The sequence below is a fragment of the Mus caroli genome, unplaced genomic scaffold, assembly GCF_978045245.1.
Source record: "Mus caroli unplaced genomic scaffold, Mus_caroli_1 scaffold_6, whole genome shotgun sequence".
Lineage (NCBI taxonomy): Eukaryota > Metazoa > Chordata > Mammalia > Rodentia > Muridae > Mus > Mus caroli.
The window spans coordinates 7,726,732-7,753,611 of NW_028227261.1; the positions used below are offsets into that span (position 1 = coordinate 7,726,732).

Genomic DNA, 26,880 nt, shown 5'->3' on the forward strand with positions numbered 1-26,880 from the left:
GGACAGCCTGGGTTACACAGTGACTTTGACATCCCTGTCTCTAAAACAGTATCCGATGGCTAAGCCCAAGGTCAATGGGAGAACACTTGCCTGCCATTCACAAGATTCTGGTTTGTTTTTCTCCCCCTAGAGCCAGAGAGTGCTAAAAGGTACTTGATACAAAGTAGTACTTAGAACAGGGACCATTTTGCAGATCAAAGTTAATGTTTCCACGTTGGAAATTAACGAGCAAAGGCAGAAGACATTTAAGAGTCGCCTTTAGACTGGGAACCCATGGTTCCCAGGGGTCCCCCCTCCCCACCCACCCCGCAGCCCTTACGCGCTCAGTCGCTGGCTCCGCCCCCTTTCCCTCCTAGCCCCACCCCTGCCGCCCCAGTCCCGGCCTGCGCTAGTCTCGCGCTTTCTCGGCGCGCGCGAGCTCCTCGACAGGGGCCGGCCGTTGGTCGGGCGAAGCCATCTGCCGCGTTACGTAGGGGGACTCGGAAGCCCGAGTGGCCGCCCTGTCCGTCATCTGTCAGTTTTTCAGACCCAGCTGTTCTCATTGCTGCGTTTCTTTACGTTTGTCTATACGGCGAAGAGCCTGCTAGCATCCGAGCCGCTGGGAGGAGAGAGCGCCTGTGGCTTCCCTCGGAGAGCGCCCCTCCTGCCGGGAAGCCAGTGGGAGAGGCCGAAGGCGGGCGAGGGCGGGAGGCGGCCCTAGCGCCATTTTGTGGGCACGAAGCGGTAGCGCGGCTGTTGTCGGGTTCCTTCCCGTCTCTGCTTCCTCCTTGAGCTTCCTAGCAGCGGCCTAGCGTGTAAGTTGGTCGCCGAGGACGGCCTGTGTGCCTCGAGTGTTGCTTTGGGGAAGCCCCGGGGCGGCTTGCGCCGCGGGGAGGGAGCCGTGGAGCGGGGCCTGGTTGGCCTCGCGCCGCCGCGTCGTTAAGGCCTAAGCGCGGGCGGCAGCCGGAGCGGGACGCCGGGCCTCTGTTGGGCTGTGAAGCCGCGGGCGGAAGTGTGTGGCGGCCCCGGGTTTCCAGCCGTCCTAGTCCCTGTAGGTTGTCGCTTTTGAGAATAACCGTTGTCACCATGGGACTTGGACCTCCGCGGGCCCCACCCTGGGCCCAGTTGAAAAGGGGGGAAAAATCAACGTTGTCTGTCGCGCATGGCCTTCTGGGAAGCGGCGGCCTACTTCCCGGAGTAGCCGTCGTTGCTCCCTCGACGCCTAACTTTAGCCAGACCTTTCCGAGGATGAGCACCAGAACTGCTAGATGCCTGTTCTGATGTCGGTGTTCGTGTTCCACCAGCACAGGGAGGGTTTCTCAGATCCCAGTGCTTAGCTGGTTTCTTCCACGTTAAAGCACGTGCTAAACACCACTCAGGTTTAGGCTGTAGAAGAAACGTAATTCAGAATGGTTACGAAATACGGTAGTCTGTGATCTGTGCGGTCCAGGTAAGAAATAACGTCTGTGCAAGAAAAAAAAGAAATCGGGGCAGATACTTAGTTCTTTAATATTAATCACCTTGTTTTTGTCTGGCTTTGTAGCCAACGGGCCACATGGTAACACTGTTGCCGTTTTAGCACCGGAAGCTTATAGTGTGCGCTGAGAAAATAGGAGAACTGGCGGGCGGAGCGCCACACGAACTCCCGTTTTCTCTGTAACCGTGGCTGCCCCGGAACTCTGTAGACTAGGCCAGCCTCGAACTCAAAAAGATCTGCCTGCCTCAAGAGTGCTGAGATTAAAGGCATGGGTTATCGTGCTCGGCAAAAATCACATTTTTATTTTAGAAAATATCCTTTTCCTCTATTTTTTTTTCAGGGATGGCAAAGGAAACATTTTAGGTAGCAGGAATCTTTTCAGGAAGTGGGAACAATAAAGTGGTGTGATAGTAGCCAATTATGAAAAGATAACTTCTGATTTTCTTGGTCATTTCTTTTTCCTTTAAGAGATTTAAGCAAAGATGTCTGAATATATTCGGGTAACAGAAGATGAGAACGATGAACCCATTGAAATACCATCAGAAGACGATGGGACGGTGTTGCTTTCCACAGTTACAGCCCAGTTTCCAGGGGCATGCGGCCTGCGCTACCGGAATCCAGTGTCTCAGTGTATGAGAGGAGTCCGACTGGTGGAAGGAATTCTGCATGCCCCAGATGCTGGCTGGGGCAATCTGGTATATGTTGTCAACTATCCCAAAGGTTTGTTAATCATTTTGGTTTTGCCGTATTGCTGGCCATGGTTAGACTTCCATGCCATCTTAATTTAAGTGAGGCTATAATATCCAGGGCTTCATGTGTGCTGGGAGAATAGTCTATTGTTGAGCTCCAACTCTGGGGGTTTGGCCTTCATGGAGGATGTCTCCTACGACCCTAACTTTTTCCTAAACTTTGCTTAGACTTAGACTACTCTGGCAGGTCAGCAGTTTAAGTAAATGGAAATTGAAAAGCAGGATTCGTTTTTGTGGAGCATGAATTTAAATGTGAAGCTGGCAGAACATGGTCATTGCTAATTTTAGGTGGTGAAACCTAAATGCCTTAAAGATGCATCTGTTTTGGAAAAGAATTTGGCTTTTTTGAACGGGGTTTTTCAGTCTTGGTTTTTGTTTTTTTCCCAAGTCAGGGTTTTTCTGTGTAGCCCTGACTGTCCTGGAACTCACTCTGTAGACCAGGCTGGCCTCGAACTCAGAAATCCACCTGCCTCTGCCTTCCAAGTGCTAGGTTTAAAGGTGTGCGCCACCACTGCCCAGCTTTTCCTTGCAGCCTCAAAATCATCTTTGTCTCATCATTTTGGTTTTGTTTTGTTTGTTTTCCAGACAGGGTTTCTCTGTGTGTCGTCCTGGCGTCTCATTGTTTTAAGATTAGTGTTTTATTAAAGATTTATATTTTATGTGTTATTAATGTTTTGTATGTGTGTCTCTACACTGTGCACCTGGTGCAAAAGGGCCTTCGGCCTTCTGAAACTAAAGCTGTATGGTTGTGAGCTGCTGCGTAGGTGCTGACACCCAGACCCTGGTCTCAGAAGTACAACAGATGCTTTGAACGCCAGTGTTCTTACTCCATCTCCTTTTTTTCCCTCCTCAAAAAAATACCGACTGCACTAGCCCAAGTCTTGAGTTAGGGCAGAGCTACCTGAGATTTTTCTCCCTTTCTTACTATGGCCGTTCTTGAAAGTTTGAGAAAGCTGGGTCTGTTGTGCACATCTTTGATTCCAGCATTCAAGGGGGCAGAAGCAAGTGGATCTGAGAGATTGGGGATAGCCAGGACTACAACAGAGCGAGACCCCTCGGTTGGGGACACTGGTGTTGGTTAGGCGTGTTGGCACATACTGGAAGACTGGTGGTGGTAGTAAAGTGAGGTGCTGTGTTGGAATGAACAGGGGCTGAAGGCTAGAACTCAGTAGATTGCTTTGTAGAGAAAGTCACTTGTATACTGTATGGATACAGCATATGTTAAAGCTGATTGGCCTCTAGCTGAGGCAGGAAGTAGAAGGTGGGATATCCAATAAGGGGAAAACGTTTGAGGATAGAGAAGGCACGAGAGGGTTGGGCACCCACAAACAGGAAGGAGGAAGGAGACAGGAGCATGAGCAGAGGTAACTTGCCACGAGACAGAACTTAGAATAAATGGTATTAAATTATAAACCAATCAGAACAGCCAAGCTTATGGCCAAAGTATTTCTGATGTTTTGGGTCTCAAGATATTCCAGGATCCTGGGGCCAGGAAGAATACTCAACTTGTACAGTGCTTGCCTGGCATGTAGTTGATTGAGGTGTGGTGTACATGTGTAATAAATAATTGGGGGAATGGGAAGAGAGGATTCTTGGACCAGGTTTTTGTTGTTTTTTTTTTTTTCGAGACAGGGTTTCTCTGTGTAGCCCTGGCTGTCCTGGAACTCACTCTGTAGAGCAGGCAGACCTCGAACTCAGAAATCCACCTGCCTCTGCCTCCCGAGTGCTGGGATTAAAGGCATGTGCCACCATGGCCCTGCTGGGGAGGGGGCAGTTTTGTTGGCATAATGAGACCCCCATCTCTGTAAAAAAACAAATGCTGCTTAATAAAGTAACCCGAGGTTTAGTCCTGTGATCTCATTTTGTTCTTTTTACTGCAAAATTTCTATTGCTAAAAGTTTGGATAACACAGAAAACCGTTTACGTGTAGAAATAAAAGTTGCTTTTTAAAAATGTAGGAGTTTATGTATATGGATATTTATGCACATGTGACTCAGAAGAGGGTTGTGATCCCCTAGATCAGTCAGGTTTACTTATCTATTTATTTTTGGTTTTTCGAGACAGGGTTTCTCTGTGTAGCCCTGGCTGTCCTGGAACTCACTTTGTAGACCAGGCTGGCCTCAAACTCAGAAATCCACCTGCCTCTGCCTCATGAGTGCTGGGATTAAAGGTGTGCGTCACCATGCCCGGCCGGCCAGTCAAATACATTTTAATACCACAAAATTAAATGAAGTAGAATTGTTCTTATTTTGATACAGCTTTTGAGAAAGAGAACATGCAGTTGATTACAGTCTTGCATAATTTCACAACCCGATCCGGTAAAAACATTTGCAGAGTGAGCCTAACAACCCTATCTATTTGGAACCCACATAAAAGACACACAGTGCTGTTAGACGCTCACAAGCCAGCTAGCCAAGGGAAGGTTATGTAGTACCAGGAATAATAAAATGGACCCTGCCAAGCCGGGCGTGGTGGCGCATCTGGCTATAACAGGATGGAAGGCATGAGCCTGCTTACAAATATCCTCCTTTATACTCAACACATAACACTATGTGTTCAAAATCATTTTTCAGAAAGATTCAAAACTAGAATTGGTACCAGAAAATCACTCCAACCACTTAAGCTACATTCAGTCTTTAAGAGATTTACCAAAAGTTTTCACTGTCCATATAAATCTGCTCTTGTCTTACTTTTTAATTTCTTAGTGTATGTCCATGGGTTTGGTTTTATTTTTGTGTTTTTGAGACATGATTTCTCTGTGGAACTTTGTGAACCTTGCTGGCCTCAAATTCAGTGGGCTTGAACTTGAACTCACAGATCAACCTGCTTCTGCCTCCTGAGCCCTGAGAGTAAAGTCTAGTGCTGCATGGTAGAACATTTTAAAGAAGTGCTAAACACGATTGTGCTTTGCTTTGTTTAGATAACAAAAGGAAAATGGATGAGACAGATGCTTCCTCTGCAGTGAAAGTGAAAAGAGCAGTCCAGAAAACGTCTGACCTCATAGTGTTGGGTCTCCCCTGGAAAACAACAGAGCAGGATCTTAAAGACTACTTCAGTACTTTTGGAGAGGTTCTCATGGTTCAGGTAAGCTTCATTCCGCTTCACAGGTTTTGTGATACTTGCATGCATGCTTTGTGTGAGTCTTGTATATGTAGCACGTGTGTCCTTGGAGGTCAAAGAGAGCTTCAAGTCTTTCAGAACTGAGTTACAAAAGGTTTTGTACCACCATGTGGGTGCTGGGAACCAAAAACTAGTGTTACTTGTTTGCCATCTTTTTTTTTTCCCCCAGGCAGGGGTCCCCACTCCCACCCCCCCTGTGGCCCTGGCTCATCAAGAACTGCCTCTGCCTCCTTAGTGCTGGGGTTAAAGGTGTGCACTACCACTGCCTGGCTCTGTTCAGCCATTTTTCTTAAAATGTGCATCGGTGTTTATTTTGCCTGCACGTGTGTCTGGGGTGTGTGTCAGACCTTAAAGTTACAGGTTTTTGGTTTTGTTTTTTTTGTTTGGTTTTGGTTTTGGTTTTTCCAGACAGGGTTTCTCTGTGTAGCCCTGGCTGCCCTGGAACTCATTCTGTAGAGACCAGGCTGGCCTCAAATTGAGAAATTCGCCTGCCTCTGCCTCCCGAGTGGTGGGATTAAAGGCGTGCGCCACCACACCAGGCTAAGTTACAGTTGTGAGATGCCATGTGGGTGCTGGGGATTGAACATGAGTCCTGAAAGTGCTCTTAACCACTGAGCCATCTCTGGCCCTCTGTGTTTATTTTGAATGTTTGTTGTGCAGTGTGATAGGTAGGGGTGTTGAAAATATAATTGGGGTTTTTTTGTGTATACTATATATTATCAAGTCCTAGTCTATGAAGGTTTAAAGCAGTGGTTTTCAATCAACTTTCACAGGGGTTGACGACTGTCAGATGTTTATCATTTCATGATAGCATCAAAATTACAGTTTTAAATAACGATGGAAAGAATTTTATGGTTGGAGGTCACTACAACAGGAAGAAACTGTATTAAAGGAATGCAGCGTTAGGAAAGTTGAGAACTACTGCTTTAAAAAGAAATAGGTTATATTAGATACACATTAATGGGAAAGTTTTTCTTTCCCAAGTTAAATTGTAACCATTGTGCTCATTTTAAAACATGTTATGCAAAGTTTTGTGTTGTGCAAGTGAGTCATTCTCCGCTGTTAAAGATCTGATTTTTACCTTGAACTAACTTGGTTACCTTTATGAGCTAAGTTACTATATTCAGTTGAGCCATTCCGACTTCTTTTTTCTCTTTTTTGAGAGACTGCTCTGATTTGCTATGTGTATGGTGTTAGAAAATTTTTTGTTTTCTTCTTAGGTCAAGAAAGATCTTAAAACTGGTCACTCGAAAGGGTTTGGCTTTGTTCGATTTACAGAATATGAAACCCAAGTGAAAGTAATGTCACAACGACATATGATAGATGGGCGATGGTGTGACTGTAAACTTCCCAACTCTAAGGTATCTTGCTCTGCATTTGGTTGGTTTGGTTTGGTTTTTGAGGCAGGGTTTCTCTGTAGCCCTAGCTGTCCTGGAGCTCACTTTGTAGACCATGCTGGCCTCAAACTCAGATCTGCCTGCTTGCCTCCTAAGTGTTCAGATTAAAGGTGCCACCCTGCTTACTTAATGTTGGTTTTAGTGTTCTGGGGAACTTAGTCTCTATCCAGTGCTTTTCTGGGCAGCATTTGAACACTTAGCCACATCCCCAGCCCAAATTCATTCCACGAAAGCAAGTAAGGCTGACTTGGAACATTGTGTTTTGGATCAAAGGATACTTTCATAGAACTTTATTTAAAAGGACTGTATGAGGGCCTGCACTTGATCTAGAGCACACATTTTTATTTATATTGAGACGGGGTTTCTCTCTGTAGCCCTGGTTGTTCTGGAGCTCAGTATGTGGACCAAACTGGCCTCAACTGCTCTGCTTCTACCTTCCAAGTGTTGGGATTTAAGGCCTGAGCTACCACACCGAGCCAGACCCAAGTTTTTGTGGTTTGGTTTCGTTTCGTTTTATTTAAACAGTTGGGTGTGATAGCAGGTACTTGTAATCCCACTCCTGGGGAGGGGGAGGCAGGTGAATCCTTGGAGCTTGCTGGCCACCAATCTAGCCAAATTACAAGGCTCAGTGAGAAATCCACCTCCAAAAAGGAAGCAGGGCTGACTAATAGCATCAACCTCTGTCCTTTTGTCTCTCAGAGTATAAAACAAGTTACAACTGAGCATGTTGATGTTACATTCCTGTAATTCTCGAGTTTAAGGATATTCTGGGGTCCATAAGAGCCTGCCTTTGAAATTCCCAAGGAAATGAGGCCAGCTGGCAAATAGTATTTGTTGTCCTGGAGCGGATTGATTCCATTTTTAACACCCCCATGATAGCGCACAACTCACTACAGTTCTGTGTGATTCTCTCCTGACCTTAAAAGGCATCAGGCATGCATGTGGCACAGGTAGATGCGTGAAGGCAAAACCCTTTTTTAAATTCCAAGAAACCAGTCTTGTCAGCATACACCTTTAATTTCCATTGGGGGTGTGGGTGTGTGTACAGGCCAGGCAGTAGCACACAGTTAAGATCTCATCTTTAGAAACACAAACACCCAAGACAGGAAGGCACTTAAGTATGCATTGGTGTGTTTACTATCTCCTGTTCTCTCTTGACCAGCAAAGCCCAGACGAGCCTTTGAGAAGCAGAAAGGTGTTTGTTGGACGTTGTACAGAGGACATGACTGCTGAAGAGCTTCAGCAGTTTTTCTGTCAGTATGGAGAAGTGGTAGATGTCTTCATTCCCAAACCATTCAGAGCTTTTGCCTTCGTCACCTTTGCAGATGATAAGGTATATTTTTTGGTCATTTGTTGCAGGGCTGGGAATGGATCTGGTTTAGTGCTACTGTATGTGCCCAGCATGGTACACCAGGGGCTGCACTCAGTCTCCAGCACTGAAAATGATGTGAATTGTTGAGCAGATTGCCACCCTCCCTCTTCACAGAATAGAGTAGATTTAGGTAGTTGTAAGATGCCCTTCAAGTGTTTGTCATTATTTGGATTTTGAGGTTATTACATACATACTGCTGCTTAACATTGCTATAACTAAAGGCTGCTGGTTGGGTTTAAGTGAATTGCCTGTTTTTCCTCCTCCTTAGTTGGGTTATACTAAGATCTGGGTTTTACTGCTGTGTTGATATCTGAGTTGATCTAATCATTTATTTATATCCTTGTTTCTTACAGGTTGCCCAGTCTCTTTGTGGAGAGGATTTGATCATTAAAGGAATCAGCGTGCATATATCCAATGCTGAACCTAAGCACAATAGCAATAGACAGTTAGAAAGGAGTGGAAGATTTGGTGGTAATCCAGGTGGCTTTGGGAATCAGGGTGGGTTTGGTAACAGTAGAGGGGGTGGAGCTGGCTTGGGAAATAACCAGGGTGGTAATATGGGTGGAGGGATGAACTTTGGTGCTTTTAGCATTAACCCAGCGATGATGGCTGCGGCTCAGGCAGCGTTGCAGAGCAGTTGGGGTATGATGGGTATGCTAGCCAGCCAGCAGAACCAGTCGGGCCCATCTGGGAATAACCAGAGCCAGGGCAGCATGCAGAGGGAACCAAATCAGGCTTTTGGTTCTGGAAATAATTCCTACAGTGGTTCTAATTCTGGTGCCCCCCTTGGTTGGGGGTCAGCATCAAATGCAGGATCGGGCAGTGGTTTTAATGGGGGCTTTGGCTCGAGCATGGATTCTAAATCTTCTGGCTGGGGAATGTAGGTGGTGGGGGGTGGCTAGTAGGTTGGTTGTTAGGTTAGGTAGATTTAGAATGGTGGGATTCAAATTTTTCTAAACTCATGGTAAGTATATTGTAAAATACATATGTACTAAAATTTTCAGATTGGTTTGTTCAGTGTGGAGTATATTCAGCAGTATTTTTGACATTTTTCTTTAGAAAAGAGGGAAAAGCTAAATGAATTTTATAAGTTTTGTTATATAAAGGGTTAAAATACTGAGTGGGTGAAAGTGAACTGCTGTTTGCCTAATTGGTAAACCAACACTACAATTGATCTCAGAAGGTTTCTCTGTAATATTCTATCATTGAAATTGTTAATGAATTCTTTGCATGTTCAGAGTAGAAACCATTGGTTAGAACTACATTCTTTTCTCCTTATTTTAATTTGAATCCCACCCTATGAATTTTTTCCTTAGGAAAATCTCCATTTGGGAGATCATGATGTCATGGTGTTTGATTCTTTTGGTTTTGTTTTTAACACTTGTCTTCCTTCATATACGAAAGTACAATATGAAGCCTTCATTTAATCTCTGCAGTTCATCTCATTTCAAATGTTTATGGAAGAAGCACTTCATTGAAAGTAGTGCTGTAAATGTTCTGCCATAGGAATACTTCTGTCTACATGCTTTCTCATCCAAGAATTCGTCATCACGCTGCACAGGCTGCGTCTTTGACGGTGGGTGTTCCATTTTTATCCGCTACTCTTTATTTCATGGAGTCGTATCAACGCTATGAACGCAAGGCTGTGATATGGAACCAGAAGGCTGTTTGAACTTTTGAAACCTTGTGTGGGATTGATGGTGGTGCCGAGGCATGAAAGGCTAGTATGAGCGAGAAAAGGAGAGCGCGTGCAGAGACTTGGTGGTGGAAAATGGATATTTTTTAACTTGGAGAGATGTGTCACTCAATCCTGTGGCTTTGGTGAGAGAGTGTGCAGAGAGCAATGATAGCAAATAACGTACGAATGTTTTACATCAAAGGACATCCATATCAGTTGGAAGACTTTGAGTTTTGTTCTTAGGAAACCCACTTTAGTTGAATGTGTTAAGTGAAATACTTGTACTTCCCTCCCCCTCTGTCAACTGCTGTGAATGCTGTATGGTGTGTGTTCTCCTCTGTTACTGATCTGGAAGTGTGGAAACGTGAACTGAAGCTGATGGGCTGCGAACATGGACTGAGCTTGTGGTGTGCTTTGCAGGAGAACTTGGAAGCAGAGTTCACCAGTGAGCTCAGGTGTCGCAAAGAAGGGTGGAAGTTCTCATGTCTGTTAGCTATTCATAAGAATGCTGTTTGCTGCAGTTCTGTGTCCTGTGCTTGGATGCTTTTTTATAAGAGTTGTCATTGTTGGAAATTCTTAAATAAAACTGATTTAAATAATATGTGTCTTTGTTTTGCAGCCCTGAATGCAAAGAATTCATAGCAGTTAATTCCCCTTTTTGACCCTTTTGAGATGGAACTTTCATAAAGTTTCTTGGCAGTAGTTTATTTTGCTTCAAATAAACTTATTTGAAAAGTTGTCTCAAGTCAAATGGATTCATCACCTGTCATGCATTGACACCTGATACCCAGACTTAATTGCTATTTGTTCTTGCATTGTCCAAAGTGAAAGTTTTTCTTGGGTTTGTTTTTAATTTAGTTTTTCTTAAGTCTGGGTGACCGCACCTAAAATGGTAAGCAGTTACCCTCTGGCTTGTTCTGAGTGCCTCTGTCCATTTGATTTTCTCTTTACATGGCTGTATAAATCTCCACTGGGGAATCATCATGCCTTCTAAAAATATTTGGGAGAGGGGGCAAAACAGTTGATTTCTAATGCTTTGTAGCAGAGCATATCAATGGGAAAGAAGGTTAAGCACCTTTCAGTTTGGGATTTGAAAAGTGGAATTAATTGCAATAGGGATGAAGTAGAAGAAACCAAGAAACCATGTGCCTGAAATCCATTAAGAAGCCTGATTAATAGCTTTAAGAACTAGTAGGGTGGGTTGTCTTATCTGTGGCAGTCTTAAGTGAGGTAGGCTTTTGCCCTCCTGAATGTGGGGGTTATATAGTGATGAACATGCTCAAAACCAGATTAGACTGTCAATGCATTGTTAATGTAAAAGCAATAATACATTGATTATTGTACTTTTCCTGTAACTACTGAGAACGGAGGCGCTCCTTTTCTAACTGGAAGAATGGGACAGTTTTTGTGTTGGTAGTTTTCCTATGCCCTTACCTAAATAGATTATGATAAATAGGTTTGTCATTTTGCAAGTTGCGTGTTTTAAAAATTTTATATCCTTTAGAGACTTGTTATGAACACATTGTTTCATTATACAGTATCCTCTGTAAAAGGATCGTGAGTTATTGTAAGTTTTTTTCTCTGCATCTAAACCTGCATGATTTCCAAACCCTGTACATCTGAATTTTGCATTTTAGCACTTGCACTGTTACTCAGCAGCAGTAACATGGTAACATTAAAATGGTTTTCGGGGACCTCCAAAGACGTCCAGGAGTCCTGGGGTAAGTTACTTGTCAATGGCATGGTTTTGATCCCTTTTTTGCACTTGTTAAAGACTTACTGGTCATAGAAGTCTTTGAGTGTTGAGTAGCCTTTTAACATGTTTATGGATGACATAGCTGTAGTTAGTTACTTGCCGTAAATGAGGTTTTTAGAAATAAACTACTTGGCAAAGATTTGGTTCTGAAAGTCTGGTCATCAAAACGTGTTCATTCCTTAGAAATAATGAAGAACAACTTTGAACCACAGTTGAATAAAAGGTTTTATTGCCACCAACAGTTTAGTGTGTCTGGAGTCTTACTGGAAAAAAACCACAATTCTATCTCATGACAATGTTAGAAAGTTAAGGTGGCTTATGTGGGAAGATGCAGTATAGCATTTTCATCCGTTAAAATTTGAGTCTCCAGGTGGGTGTGGTGGCCCATGCTTTTAATCCCAGAATTAAAGGCAGGTGTGAATGAGTTGTAGACCGGCCATTTCCCCATCTTGAGGCACCCTGTCTTGCCTTGTTGGAAGAGCCAGTTAAAATCAAACATGACCTTTAAGGTTGTCAGCATCTTAGCAGAAGAGCAGTTTATTTCAGGATGAATTACTGTTTTTGTTACATAAGCAAATGGCTGTACCTTGTACAGTTATGGTTGACTTCCCATAGGCTCACCTAAGAAAAGTGGGCTGGGTATAGTGAAACACTTTGAAGGGTTTTTGAAATGGTTTGCTAAATTGCCCTTGTAAAGGGTAAAATGCTGTTTCGTGTTCTTTTTATCTGACAATTTGGTGAATCTGGTAGAACATGCCTATATCCCAATATTCTGGAGTGGACTTGGTGGTGGTATTTTAATAGCTGATCTAATGTGAAGGTCACACACCTGCTTTCCGCTTACCTTCCAAAAGAGAAGTTTCGCGGGTATTCTGGAACCACTCAGAAATTACTCAGAAAATAAGAGCACTTTCTGAGCTCATTAAGACCAAATCTGCACACTTGACACAAGCCCTTTGTTGGCCAGAAATGGAAACAGCCAGTATAAAATAAGTAGATTGTAGGGAATCAAATACAACTTGTTTTTTTCTATGTTGGGGGTTGGCCAAGCACTGTTAAACACAAATCAAAGCTGATATTATTGGCAAGTGTTTGTGGACTTGTAACGATCTCACCTGCTCTGATTTTGGGGTAGGCTGTCATTCTTAGGTTTGTTACTAAGCTTCCCAGGTACTTTCGATATGAGGAACAATTTACTGATTGGAGGATGCAAATTAGAAATTACTTATTATGTTCTCAATCCAGGGAATATAGTTGATGACTTTTGTGTAGACCCCATACTGGTCTGCCGCCCCACAATTAATGGAACCCCAGGAAACTATTCCTCCCACAAACCATCGCTGTGTTTCATTATCTAGAAACACTAATGCTCCTCCACTGTCTCCTCTGCAGCTGTCCTTGCCACCAGTTTCTAAGCCAGCACAGAGCATGTTAGCAGTTACTCTTACTCCTGGATAGAGCTTTTCATACACGGCGGTACATTTTTGGTGGTCAGCAATTGGTATGTCCACAAACATTAGGTTTCTAGCAAAAAGCCCCTTCTGGGTTAACCCCCAGCCAGCCACAGTTCCAGTGAAGTCTGTTCTCATTAAGGATGCAGCAGCTTTTCTTGGTAGGCAAACAGGCATGATGTTTCCGTTGATTGTGACTTTGTTCTTGAGTTTAATCAATGCTATATCATTGTCAAAATCAGCACCTTGAGTGTAGCCTTCATGTATAAAGATTGCCTCCGGCCAGGCTTGAGTGTAATGAGGTGAGAGCCTTTTGAGGATGCCCATTCGGATGTTCAGGGAGGATGCTGCCACCTCATACACAGCATGCGCGGCTGTTAGGACCCAATTGTCATGTATGAGTGCACCTGCTGCTGCTGTAGTTGGACCCAGCAACAAGACTTGCCAAGGAAAGTCACCAGGCTTTGCAGGCTGCCCTCCAACTATGCGTCCTCCTACAGTGTGTGTGGACAGCCCACAAACTGAGGGATAAAGAACAAGTATTTAGTGTCAGCCAAAACGTATACCCTACAAATTGATAGGCATCCTCGCTGTTGAGTGGAGTGAGGCTATTTTCAATAGTACATAAACACCTAATAAGTTTTTGTTTAGCCTGCTTACCTCCTTGTAAAGATCAGTAAGAGATTTCACAGATTGTTGTGCTAAAAGAACAGGATGAGGGAGTCTGGACAGGACTTGTGTGTGGGAGGACATGACACTACTTAGAGGCCAAAGACAACCCCCTCATCAAGCCCTGAGCTGCTTGTTTTTCTTTTTGGGCTCATTAGGAATTCTGGGAAAGCAGGAACTATGATTTACAAAGTTACTGTTGCCTTTAAATGTAAGACTCTATAATGTTGCAGCAATAGCCAAAGTGCTTCTGGTTCAAAAATTGGTAATTTTGGTCTGGTGGAGTCCTCCAAACACTTTTACCCTTCGTTGCAAACTAAGGGCTCAGGAATGCAACACATGTTCTTTATTGTGGTTGTGCACTTTGATTAAAACTTAGAAGCGGCATGTCAGCCAAATACAGGGCTAGGAAACTAATTTAAACCAGCTAACACGGGGGTAATGAGTGTATTATTACCTTTCAATTAAAAAAAAAGCACTCTCAACTGTTGTTGGAGCCAATTCTGGTAAAGAAATTTAAGTACTATTAAAAGGCAAATTGCATTAATGTTTAAAAATCTTGATGTCGTTGAAAACAATTGCTTAGGGAAATAATGAAGTTATTAGCTTTGGGGTTTAATAGCATTTTTACAGAGAAGAAAAGTAACAAGAGTTCGTGGTTATAAATGTATAAACGGTTTGAGATAATTTAAGAAATCATTTAATTTTTTATGCTTGCCTAGTTATAAGGTCAAAAACAATCCAGTGTATGATGCACCTAGCTTCCATGTGGAAGGGGAAATGTGAGCACACTGTTGGGAAACACTAAGCCAAGTGCTGAGCTTCCTCTCTGCCTCCCCAGCCAGACCCTGCCTATTGTCTGCCAGTTACTCTGTCAGCTATGAATCTCTTTTATAAATGCGTCCATTACCAGGCTCACAAACCGGGGGGAGTTTTTCTCCTTTGGAGCTCGTCCAGAATCCATCAGCCTCACACACATATTTACCTGCAAATCATTGGAAAAGCAAAAATGTTTAGCTGTAGTTGTCATTTGCTTGAATAACCCCTTGAAAAATGTTGATTCTTGAGCATCTGTGGTGGGGAGAGGTGTGTGAATAACCATTTTACATGATTTCATAAATAGGTGTCTGCATTACCATGTTTGCTTGCAAAGTGGAAACCTTTTAGATGTGTAACTTGAATATGTATCAAGATCTCAAGTGCTTAATGATAAGGTTTTGACTTGTTAAATTAAACCATTTGGAATATATTGTGTGTTTGTAGTAGTCATTTACTAGATATGATCTGTTTTCAGATTCCTGCAAATTGACATTAAAGTCACTTTAACTGCAATATTTCACTTAGCACATGGGAGAAAGGCCTTTTAATCCTTTGTCTTCTTTAGCCTAAAAGGCTGGTTCAAGTTTATATTCAACCTTGAGGGCTCAAGTTCCAAATACCACCCATCCCTCCTTGAAGAAGGTACTTACCATTGCTGCTCATAGTGTAGAAAGGCTCCTCACAGCTGTACTGAATCACAGCTTTGTAGGTGGTCACTTCAGGGCCTGTGATATATTCCACATGGCCATTGGGTAAGTCATCGGGAGGGCCACAATCAATAACTAGTAAAGAAATGGGAGGGGGGATCCCTTTGTACCTTGGAGCTGATACTAGAAAGGTCTGCGCAGTGGAGATAGTGGCCTCTGGGGAACTTGGATAGACGTCCGTCGTTGTCCCCCGTCCCCCCCCCGCCCCCCAGTGTGCTTTCTAGGACCTGAGAGCCAAGGTGGACCTTGTGCTGACCTCAAGTTTCCTCAACATAATCCATGGCACTGATGCGACCCACCCCTAGAAACTGCAAGAATAACTTTAGCTTGGTGAAGCATCACACCTCTTTCTCTGAAGGGACTTACTGGAGAGAAGTGGCAGGGCGGTGGTGGCGCACGCCTTTAATCCCAGCACTCCGGAGGCAGAGGCAGGCGGATTTCTGAGTTCGAGGCCAACCTGGTCTACAAAGTGAGTTCCAGGACAGCCAAGGCTATACAGAGAAACCCTGCCTCAACCCTCCCCCCCAAAATAGTGACTGCCCTCACCAGAGCAGGGAACTCAGAAGCACTGGAGTTGGGTAGCACTCATGAAAGAAATGGCATGCAGAACAAAAAAGCCAGGGGCAATCTTGTTTTTATGATCCTTTTCACGATTTGAGCTCTGTAGAAATCTGAGGGGTGTTGATTTGTTTTGGGGTTTTTGCTTTTAGTTTGTGAGACAGAATCTCTAACTCTAGCTGTAGTTCTCCCTGCCTCCACCACTTGTCTCAGTCTGTTTTGGCTGCTCTGACAGGCCACAGGTAAATAGCACCTGTGCAGCAAGCAGTGGCAGAGTTAGATGACTGATGCACCACAAACTGCCAAACCCAGCTCAGCATCTTTCAGCATCACTGAAAGAACTAACTAGTAAACCATTGGCAAGAAAGTGAACTTGTAAAAACATTTAAATTCTCCTTGGAGTTGTTTCACAGAAGTGCTATACTGTATAACCTATGTGCAAAAAGGTGTGTGCTAGCACACGACGGGAAGACATATTTCATGAGTGCCAGGCCATTGAGGTCATTGGGCAGCACTTAGACTCTTTAATGGGTATTGGTGGAGATGGAGAAGAGCTTTTCATTGTCTGCTTCTGGAAGTTTTTTGTTTTCACATATGTATTCTTGTAGTTGAAAGAGTACTAATTGGTTCTTGAGACATTCCTATTCTTAGTTTTCAAAGTGCCGTTATCTTCGTGTATGTGTGGTAGACAGGTGTATGCACTATACAGAACTCCCTCTAACCACACTGGTGGCCTGTGCATGCATGCTGACAGGTGAAGAGCTGTAGCTGGAGAGAAGCCTACAGGCAGCAGCATGGTTTCCTGTGGGGTGATAGGAATAAAATATTCAAGGTGGTTTTCCCTGTACATTTCTTGTCTACAAGGAGCATGATTTCAGAGCATCCTGCCTTCCCCAGTACTGGAACTCAAGCCCTGAGAAGTGAGTAGTTGATTTGGCAGAGGAAATGGGAATGACTAAAGACACAGAAGTGTTGATGGGGGACAGGGGAGATTCCTCAATGGGAAAGTTCAGGTCCCCAGCTCCCGGACTTGGCAATGTGCCTTTTAACTGAGATCCTTGGAGCTGGTAAGACAGAATGTCAGGCTCCTGCTAACCCAGTGGTTCTCAACCTGTGCCGCCACCACTTTGGGGGTCGCCTGTGATCATTGAAAACAGATTTTACATTACAGTTCATAACAAAATCACGGTTATAAAGTAGCAACTAAGATTTCATGGTTGGGGTCACTACAATGTGACCAGTATTTAAGGTCACAGCACAGGAAGGTTGAGAACCACTGTTCTAACCTGTGTGCACACGTGAAAGGAATACAAATGGTACAGGCAGCAGCAAGGAAAGGGGATTGTCACCATATGACCATACTGCTGCACTCTGGCATCGGCCGGTCCCAAGATCCATCTTTCTGACAAACAGCAGTGAATGATTTCAGGGGGACAGAACCCTGAAGAAAAAATTCAGAAAATGAGCTAGCCCCCTGTTAACATCAGGTCACTCCCCCAGAACAGCAAGTCAGGGCAACAACCATGGAAGGCCTGCACTTGGACCTGTGACCCAGCCACCCAGCCATACACATACGGCTTTCCAACACATCCAAGAACACAATGTCTGGCTGAAAGCGCTTGTTAGTGCTTCTCGTTTGACTCCTTTTGAGGGTGAGTGGCTAGCACCAGACCCTTCCACCATTCATTTTTATGAAGTTCTGCTGTCCTGGACCTCTGTAGGCTGACTAGACTACATTTACCCACCTCTGCTTCCTGAGTACTGGGATTGAAGGCCTGTACTATCTCCCACCTTTTTAAAAAGACCAGGCGGTGGTGACACATAACCTTTAATCCCAGCACTCGGGAGGCAGAGGCAGGCGGATTTCTGAGTTCGAGGCCAGCCTGGCCTGCAGAGTGAGTTCCAGCACAGCCAGGGCTACAGAGAAACCCTGTTTCAGACAAACAAACAAAAACCACCCCGGCCTTGTAGAAAAGGTGAATAGTTGACTGCCAAGCCTGACAACCTGAATTTGATACTTGGAACCTACATGGTAGAGATCTAGAGCTGCCTCTGACCACCACTAGTGTGTGGTTTTAACCACACATACACACAAATGTAACGTTTTCAAAAGTGCTAAAAGGAGCCCAGCCTGTTGGCAGTGCCAGTGATCTCAACACTCAGGGAGGCAGAGGTAGGTGGGTCTCTCGAGTTCAAGGCCAGCCTGGTCTACAGACCAAGTCCCAGGGCAGTCAAAGCTACACAGAGAAACACTTTTTCAACTGTACCCCTTGTCCCACCCCCCACACACTCCTAAAGGGAAAGTGCCAAGGTTTGAGAAAAACTGCAAGATCAGTTACTAAAGTCAAACATTAAGCCAAGTGTGGTGGTATACACAATCAAATGCATGTCGGTCTCTGAGGTCAGCCTGGGTCTGCATAGTCCCAAGAGAGCAGGCAAGCATTAATGGAGGAGGCAGCCATTTGCAAAAGCTGTTTCAAAGGACATAATGTATCATCACTAGCTCCAGGAAGTCCTGGGTTTGATCCAGAGCACACAGAAACAGTATGATGGCACAACATACATTATCCATTACTGCACTTGGGAAGTGAGAGGGTCGGGACGTGCTTGCTTCAGCAGCACTGAGACTGAAAAGAGGGTCAGGACAAGGTCATGCTCCTCTATAGCTTTAAGGCCAACAATGAAACTGTTTCAAAACAGGTTTGTGGACTTGCAATAGGTAGAACGGTAGAGAGGAGCCTGAAGAGTTTTGCAAGGTGGGACTCTCTGATTGGACCCTTCATGGGCTGGATGCCATCCCTGGTTGTCATTCCAGGGTTATTGCTTTCTACCACTGGGATTCAGTGACAATTTTGAAGAACACAAAGACGAGTTAATCTCTTACCTGTGCTCCGGAAGCAACACACTAAGCAGTTTTTAAAATTATATTCCCTCTCCCTTAACAGTGAGCACTATTTATAACTTTGCAGAATGCATTCTTTCCAGGGCTGTCTAACCTTTGTGGGCTCAGGAGTTGTTCCAGGGGAAAGCTATCCACTGACCAGGGAGGACTTAATTTTACAGGAAGAGCACTGTAGAGCTTGTGGGGCAGGGCGAGCTCACTCTGTTCTGTTGTTTCAGCCACTTTACAGAGAGCTGCTGCAGTGTGCAAATGATCGGAAGTTCTCTGTAATGACTAGCCCTCTACAAGAGTGGTTAGGGCAGACGGCTGTGGGGTGTGCTCACAACCATCTATAATAGGATCGGATGCCTCTTCTGGTGTGTCTGAAGACAGTGACTGTACAGACAGGACCCCCACCACCACACAAGTCTCCTGTCATTCTTCATTGTTTTCTGCAAACGTACTACTTCGATTTTCTGAATAGGTACTTCCTATTTTCATCTCTCATCCCAAAGCCATCTTGATCATAAGCATTTTGTTTTTTAGTAACTCACTTGCAGAAGCTCGAAGCCAGTCTTGCAGAAGACAGAAAACCTGTCCTTCAGGACGTACTTGGCTTGCACAGGTGAAATGCTGCCATTAGGTGGCGCCGTTGGATCAGGACAGGGCCGTGCTGTGCAAGGGAAACAGGTTTATTGTTTATGTCTGTAACTGCCAAACCTGAAGTCAGCAATCTGCATTTTCCGTTTATAAATGAAACAAGAGGCATAGAGAGCCTGCCTCAAGTGTGGTGGGCATCCAAACACTTCACACCAAAGGCAAAATTTAAGCTGAATCACTTGCACAAATCAAGACTTGTGTCTTGCTGGGTGTGGTGGCACACACTTTTATTCCCAGCACCCAGGAGGCAGAGACAGGTGGATCTCTCTGAGTTCAAGGCCAGCCTGATCAACAAAGTGAGTACAGGACAGCAAGACCTTTTTTTTTTTTTTTTTTTTTTTTGGTTTTTTGAGACAGGGTTTCTTTGTGTAGCCCTGGCTGTCCTGGAACTCACTTTGTAGACCAGGCTGGCCTCAAACTCAGAAATTCGCCTGCCTCTGCCTCCCAAGTGCTGGGATTAAAGGAGTGGGCCATCATTGTCCGGCCATTTCTTTGTCCATGACTCAGCTACAGGTAGGTAGGTAAACTAGATTTGGAGATGGAGACCTGGTACAACAGATAAGAACACTGCTTTCAGGCTGGTGAAATGGCTCAATGGGTAAGAGCACCCGACTGCTCTTCCGAAGGTCCAGAGTTCAAATCCCAGCAACCACATGGTGGCTCACAACCATCCAAGATCTGGCGCCCTCTTCTGGAGTGTCTGAAGACAGCTACAGTGTACTCACATATAATAAATAAATAAATCTTTAAAAAAAAAAAAAAAAAAAAAAAGGACTCCAGGTTGGGTCCCAGCACCCACATCAGTACTTACATCCACTTATAACTCCAGCCTCAAGGGATCTGACCCTTCTGTCCTTGGCATTTGTATACACATGGCATACAGACTATTGTGGTCTTTTGAGACACAGTTTTATGGTGTATTCTTAACTGTCCTGGAATTTGAGCTGTAGATCAGGGCTGGTCTTGAACTCAGAGAGATCCACCTGCCTCTGCCTCCTGAGTGCTGGGATTAAAATCATGTGCCAGGCCGGGCAGTGGTGGTGCTCTCCTTTAATCCCAGCGCTTGGGAGGCAGAGGCAGGAGGATTTCTGAGTTAGAGATTAGCCTGGTCTACAGAGTGAGTTCCAGGACAGTCAAGGCTACACAGAGAAACCCCGTCTTGAAAAACCAAAAAACAAACAAACAAACAAAAACCTGTGCCAGATCTGCCCTGCTAACACATTTTGTCTGTTTGTTAAGAAAACCAAGCTGGGGGGCTGGAGAGATGGCTCAGTGGTTAAGAGCACCGAATGCTCTTCAGAAGGTCTTGAGTTCAAATCCCAGCAACCACATGGTGTCTCACAACCATCTGTAATGAGATCTGACTCCCTCTTCTGGTGAGTCTGAAGACAGCCATAGTGTACTTATGTAAAATAATAAATAAATCTTTTTTAAAAAAAGGGCCGGGCATGGTGGCGAACGCCTTTAATCCCAGCACTCGGGAGGCAGAGGCAGGCGGATTTCTGAGTTCGAGGCCAGCCTGGTCTACAAAGTGAGTTCCAGGACAGCCAGGGCTATACAGAGAAACCCTGTCTCGAAAAACCAAAAAAAAAAAAAAAGAAAGGAAGAAAGGAAGAAAACCAAGAGCCAGGTATGGTGGCATACACCTTTGATCCCAGTACTTGGGAGGTAAAAGCAGGTGGACCTCTGTGAGTTTGGGACCAGCCTGGCCTACAAAGTGTGTTCAAGGACAGTCAGGGCTGTTATACAGAGAAACCCTGTCTTGAAACACCACTGTCCTGTCCCGAGCCCCCCCACCCCCAAAGGCTGTGCCACAGTGACATCACATTAACCCTCTGGATTGGGAGCAGGTGCTGTAGAGGACCCTGGCCCCTCTCTGCATTTAGTACTTTTGGCACACTTTTTTCTTTTTTTTCTTTTTTTTTTTTTTTTTTTTGGTTTTTCGAGACAGGGTTTCTCTTTATAGCTCTGGCTGTCCTGGAGCTCACTTTGTAGACCAGGCTGGCCTCGAACTCAGAAATCCGCTCTGCCTCCTGAGTGCTGGGATTAAAGGCGTGCGCCACCACGCCCGGCTGGCACACTTTTTTCTTTTCTTTTTTAAAATAATGTGAACTTGAGCACAGAGCCTGTGCATGCTGGACAGGCTCACTGCCACTGGGCTGCAACTTCACCCTTGTTAGTACATCTCTATGAAGAGTAAAGATGGGCGGGTAAATAGCTGTCTGGTCCTGTGGGTGCTGAGAGGGATGATACAGAGGGAGCATGGACCTGTGCTGAGGCAGGGAGATCAGAGCTTAAGGCCAGCTATCGCTATAGAACAAATGATAGGGGGGCTGGTGAGATGGCTCAGTGGGTAAGAGCACCCGACTGCTCTTCCGAAGGTCCAGAGTTCAAATCCCAGCAACCACATGGTGGCTCACAACCATCCAAGATCTGGCGCCCTCTTCTGGAGTGTCTGAAGACAGCTACAGTGTACTTACATATAATAAATAAATAAATCTTTAAAAAAAAAAAAAAAAAGAACAAATGATAGACCCTAACTCAGAACACCAGAGTTGAGCAAAGAGGGGGTTGCTTAGGTAAATGGCTGGCTGTGTATGGGGTGGGAGGGGGAAGGGTAATCTGTTGCTGTTTTCCGATCAAGGGCCATCACTTGACGGACCACCCTGCTCAAGCTGGGCTCCCTTCCCTGGCCTGCAATAAAGGAGTCCAATGCTTTGTAGTTTGCTGATGCTGCATAAGGGACACGTTTGCTGCCTGCATCTGAGGGCGGGTCATTCGCTCACCTGTGCTTGTGTAGTGTATCTTCCAGCCTGTGTGGTTCCCTGACTCGTCAGTGGCAAAGGTGATGGTCACCTTGTGGCTGTCAGTTTCAATCCTGGGAGGCAGCGTCTTCCCACAATATGGGCCGTATTCCCCCTTGTCTGTTTGAATCTGAATAAAGAGACTCTGAACCCCCGGGACCTGCTGCAGGGTTCTAGCCCTAGTTAGATGGAAACAAAGTAGCTCGAACTGGCTTGGACAGGCTGAGAACAAAAGGTGGGGTATCAATGCTGAAGCCACAGCCTGGCTTAGACCTACCCGCGGCCCCCGCCCCGCAAAGAAAAGCTGAATGAGGTTCACTAGAGAACAGCCATAGGTGCAGTGTTGAAAGATGGGGGAGGGAAAAGAGCTGTGGCAAGGATGCAAAAGCCAGACCTTGAGGGAGTCATAGGGGCACTGGGCTTCAGGGTGCGTTTCCACATCAAAGGACTCCACGAAGTCCAGGATGACACTGAAGCCGTCCTCCAGGCGGATGCTGTAGGTGCAGCTGGAGAGCTTGGGGTATGGCTGTGGGTACTCAGGGCTACTGAGATACCCAGATCTTCCTGTGAACACCTGGCCTGAACAAAGGGCTGGGAAGAAAGAGGATAGGATAGGGCCGGGGGGCGTGGTGGCGCACGCCTTTAATCCCAGCACTTGGGAGGCAGAGATAGGTGGATTTCTGAGTTCGAGGCCAGCCTGGTCTACAGAGTGAGTTCCAGGACAGCCAGGAAACCCTGTCTCAAAAAACCAAAAAAGGCTCTGCTCCTGGAGGGACACTGGAGGATAGAGAATGCCTGTGACATCTAGATCCTGGGCTTGGTCAAGACCTTGCACTTGACAATCTGCAGAGGCAGGAGAGTACCCCATCTCCCACGCCAAACGATGATGAATGGCAGTGGGGAAGGGGACTCCGTTCTCCTCAGGCTAAAGCGTGATAGTTTTATCTGATGGTTTGCCAGGGCCCAAGCTCCTACTCCAGGGTCAGAATCACAAAGAGGTGGAGAGCAAAGGAAATGGGGCCAGAGGGAGGTGGGCCCTGGAAATAGGAGGCAGGCCACCTCCCCAAGGTCCTAGGATTTCAGGAAAAGGACAGAGGAGGCCCCTTGAACTAAGGGTTTCTTCTGCTCTCACATCACTCAGTGCCCAGCTCAGCAGTTCCCAAGTGAGTCCACAAGGGGGCTTCCACCCATATCTGGCAGGGACTAACCCAGAGACCTTGATCCCAGGTAACAAGCTGAACAGGCCTTTCCCTTAGAAGTGGCCTGGTCTAGGGAAGTTGGTTACCAGTATGTACACAGTCTGTCTTACTTTTTTGGGCTGTCAATCTGCCCTGTGGAGATCAGGCTCCATTTCTGTTCCCTGCCTGCCTGCTCATGGTGGGGACAGGCTGGGAAGGCTTGTAGGAAGCGAAGGCTCTCTGTACTGCCCTCCTTTTGGAAGGCGGCTCCATACAGGCAGAGAGGACATCCCTGGATGCAGGGTGGCTAGCCTGATCCCCCAGTAACACCCCCTTTGGTCTCTGTTCTGAATCAAGCTCCCCGGGACAGGGAACAAAGACCTGCATTGACCTAAAAACAAGAACTGGCTAAAGTGTCCTGAGAGCAGCCCCAGGGAACCCAGTAGAGGTGAGAGGATCTCCGTGTGTGCGCTCAGGGAGTTCCTACCTTCGGGCAGTGAGACGAGGAGGAGGGTTAAGATGAAGGGACTGAGGTTACTCTACTGCCCTCCAAGCCCGTCACCCCAACCCCGGCAAGAGACACACAGCCACAGTGGAAACGGAGGCAGGTTTATTATTGTCATGGGTAAGGTGAATGGGTGATGTAGCTGGCAGTCACTCCAGCCTGACAGAGCAGCATCGTGTGGGCATGTACTGACTGGTATCTGACTCACTGGGGTGGGCGGGCTGGAGCTGGGGGAGGTTTAGAGGCTCTGCTCTGGAAGAGAAATGGAGGGTGGGGAAGCATCAGGAAGGCTGAGGAGAGAAGGGCTAGGGCAAAGGATCAAGAGACAGGGTAGAGGAGGCCAAAGGTTCAGCCGCTGGGGTCGGGAGCCATGGCTCTGAGTGTGTCTACACTCCTATACTTTGAGGTCCTATGGTAGACACTGGAAGCTTAAGGTGTGCCCTGCTTATCCAGGGATACCAAGTCCACCAAGGAAGCACCCAGAAGGAAGAGACAATTGGCTGATGGAACTAGGGGTTCCAAGAGTAGGGGCGGGATCAAAGTCCACCATTGGAGGGAGGGAAAGTGGGAGGAGCTAGACATGCTAATAGTGTTGGAGGGAGCAGAAGAGCCCAGTTCCCTGGGCAGAACAACTCCTGCTTTGGTAGCTGGAATAACTTGGTGTAGATGGGATGCCCCTACCCCCTCACCTGAGCACGTGTGCTTGTTCTGGTGGAGAACGTAGCCCGCTCTGCAAGAGCAATAGTAACCGCCCAAGTAGTTGTGGCAATAATGGTCACAAGGGACTGAGTCTCCCAGAGACACTCTGCATTCATCCACATCTAGGGGAGAGAGGCCAGGCAGACAGGAGGGAAAGAGATGGAACAGAGAGCTCAGACTTTGGTGGCCCTGACCCACTTGATAGGAGGCCTGTTGCTTCGCCTGGGCCCAGAGTTGCAAGTAGCACCGTTGCTAAACCAGTGGCAGGTTAAGTCACCCAGGCAGAGGAGGGAAGAGTCACCATCAATCCAGTGGCAACTGGGTAGAAGCTTTCTGAGCAGAGAGGTTGAGCCACTTGCCTGAGGTCACACTGTCTCTCTCCTTCAGGGACCAGAGAATACAGTCAAGTGGAAGGCTTCAGCCTGTGCAAGCCCTTTGTAACCCGCCTTTCCTGTTAGTTTGACCTGAATCCAGAGCCCAAAGGAGAGGTGGGAAGCAAGAGACCCAAAGATGGGGACAAGGCTAAGACAAGACAGCCACCCAGCTGCATCTGGGCTGCCCAAGCCCACCACTGCTCACCCTCCGCTGCATAGAAGGCCTCAAACCCTGTGAACGGCTTCTCATTGGAGTAGTCAGAGTGGAAGGTGACCTTTAGGCTGGGACCCAGTGAGTAGAAGGTGTCATTGCCAGGTGCCTGCTCAGTGTCTGTACTCTCCTGCCCACACAGTGTGGCCAGCACCTTGGTCCCTGAGCTCAACTGTGGAGTCAGGGGTCAAGGGAGGGAGATTAGAACCAGGCCCAGCCTCCCTTCTGGCCAGCCTTTGCTGTACCTCATAACAAGGTCCCAGCTGAGCACCCCGTCAGATACCTTGACAAAGTCATACTCGCAGCGGTAAGAGAGTTCCAGGTCAAAGTGGGTGAAGTAGAGGCGCAGGCGGTAGCCAGGGGGTGCAGTCAGTGTCCAGGATCGATCCTGATGGTCGGCATACTTCTCTGGGAAGCCAGGGGACGCCAGGCGCCCGAATACAGGTTCAGGCCACTTTGAACCCAAAAGTGTGGCCACCAAACTCCACAGCAGACCCAGGAAGATGAGTAGCCTGTGGGCAGGGAGGGGAGTGACATGAGGGTCCAGGCCTAACTCATTCAGCTTCCCCAGAAGCTATGGGTCGCCCATTCACCTCATAGTGTGCCACCTAGCTCTGCAGGTCCAGCGCCTATCACCTTTGATCTGTTTGTCCAGCACCAGGCCCCACCCCCACAAACCAAGGATTCTGGGAATCTACCCATGGCTCCTGCCTGCCTCCCTTCCAGGCAGGAAGGTTCAGTTCGGTGGCTCTGAGAGCCAGCCTGGTAGTAAAAAAATTTTACTCTCACCCACCATCCACACTTCCTTCCTAGTGGGATCAGGAAGGTCTGGTGGGCCAGAGTCTCAATGATGACGTGGACAGCCTAAGATCCCACCCCCACCCCCACCCCCAACTCAGGGAGAGGCGAAAAAAAGAATAATTTGAGGAAACTCATGAACAAAAGGATACGGAACAGGCATAAGATAAACTGCGGCTACACTTGGGACCATGAGTGGTAGACGCAAGCGGGAGGAATGTCTTGCAGGTGACTTCTAAGCCCAAAGCAGAATTAGAAGCTGGGGTTCCTGGCACCGGTGATCATTGAGAGATAACATGACTCATTTGAAAACAGGGTCTTTCTATTTAGCCCTGACTGGCTTTGAACTGTGGAGACCAGACTAGCCTCAAACGTGTCTAGTTCTCCTGCCTGTGGCTCTGGAGTGCTGCAGGGAGGGAACCTTTATCCCAGCAATTACATAAGTAAAAAATTGAGAAATGGGGAGGCTTGGCTTGAGCTTGGACTGGACTGTGGAGGCCCGCAAGGATGGCAGTTGTTTAGGTGTCTGTCTGTCTGTCTGAGTGCTGAGCTATGTATGTTCAATGCTTTTGGAGCCCAGAAGAGAGCAATGGCTCTCCTGAAGTTGGAGTTATAGGCAGCTGGGGGCCAAGTACTGGGAATTGAACTTGAGAACCCCGGGAGAGCAGTTAGTGCTAACAGCTAAGTCAGCTTTCCAAAGAAATCTTGGGGTGGGGGTGGGGGTGGGCGGTGCACACTTTTGATCCCAGCACTTGGGAGGCAGAGGCAGGCAGATCTCTTGAGTTCCAGACCAGCCTGGTCTACAGATGAATTCCATGGCAGCCAGGGTTACCCAAAGAACCCCTGTCTCAAATAAAAAAATAAACAGAACTCAAACAGTTAGCCTTGGCTACCAGTCCTCAATAGGCCAATTATACAGACAACTTAACAGTGAAAAGCAGAGAAAAAGGATTTATTCAATGTGACCACATTGGGAAGAGCAGAGGTCTAGTGAGCTCTTCAGAGTCCTGACCCGGGTTTGGATTTAACTGGAGATCA

General features: G+C 46.4%; 2 protein-coding genes across 13 annotated transcripts; one reads left to right on the forward strand and one right to left on the reverse strand.

Annotated features, from left to right (window-relative positions):
• Nucleotides 1–666: 666 nt before the first annotated feature.
• Tardbp (TAR DNA binding protein) lies at nucleotides 667–10,510 on the forward strand. 11 transcript variants are annotated; one of them, XR_003836422.2, is made up of 8 exons: nucleotides 667–794; nucleotides 1,925–2,176; nucleotides 5,126–5,289; nucleotides 6,546–6,686; nucleotides 7,885–8,055; nucleotides 8,448–8,592; nucleotides 9,531–9,670; nucleotides 10,392–10,510. XR_003836422.2 is itself a non-coding variant. In XM_029475973.2 (7 exons), the coding sequence occupies exons 2-7, from the start codon at nucleotides 1,939–1,941 to the stop codon at nucleotides 9,584–9,586; spliced, it is 915 nt and encodes a 304-aa protein (XP_029331833.1). In that variant the 5' UTR covers nucleotides 667–794; nucleotides 1,925–1,938; the 3' UTR covers nucleotides 9,587–10,510. The 11 variants fall into 11 exon arrangements, 6 of the variants coding, with proteins under 6 accessions (XP_029331833.1, XP_085694720.1, XP_021015168.1 ...); XR_003836424.2 differs by having other exon boundaries at nucleotides 8,448–8,574; nucleotides 9,411–9,670; XR_002377701.3 differs by having other exon boundaries at nucleotides 8,448–8,574.
• Nucleotides 10,511–11,735: 1,225 nt separating this feature from the next.
• On the reverse strand, nucleotides 11,736–25,725 carry Masp2 (MBL associated serine protease 2). 2 transcript variants are annotated; one of them, XM_029475969.2, is made up of 11 exons: nucleotides 25,638–25,725; nucleotides 25,328–25,556; nucleotides 25,039–25,216; nucleotides 24,450–24,581; nucleotides 22,472–22,668; nucleotides 22,060–22,207; nucleotides 19,168–19,286; nucleotides 17,095–17,173; nucleotides 15,118–15,192; nucleotides 14,559–14,633; nucleotides 11,736–13,500 (listed from the first exon to the last, which is right to left on the reverse strand). In XM_029475969.2, the coding sequence occupies exons 1-11, from the start codon at nucleotides 25,640–25,642 to the stop codon at nucleotides 12,743–12,745; spliced, it is 1,995 nt and encodes a 664-aa protein (XP_029331829.1). In that variant the 5' UTR covers nucleotides 25,643–25,725; the 3' UTR covers nucleotides 11,736–12,742. The 2 variants fall into 2 exon arrangements, with proteins under 2 accessions (XP_029331829.1, XP_021015163.1); XM_021159504.3 differs by having other exon boundaries at nucleotides 15,118–15,249.
• Between the last annotated feature and the right edge of the window lie 1,155 nt (nucleotides 25,726–26,880).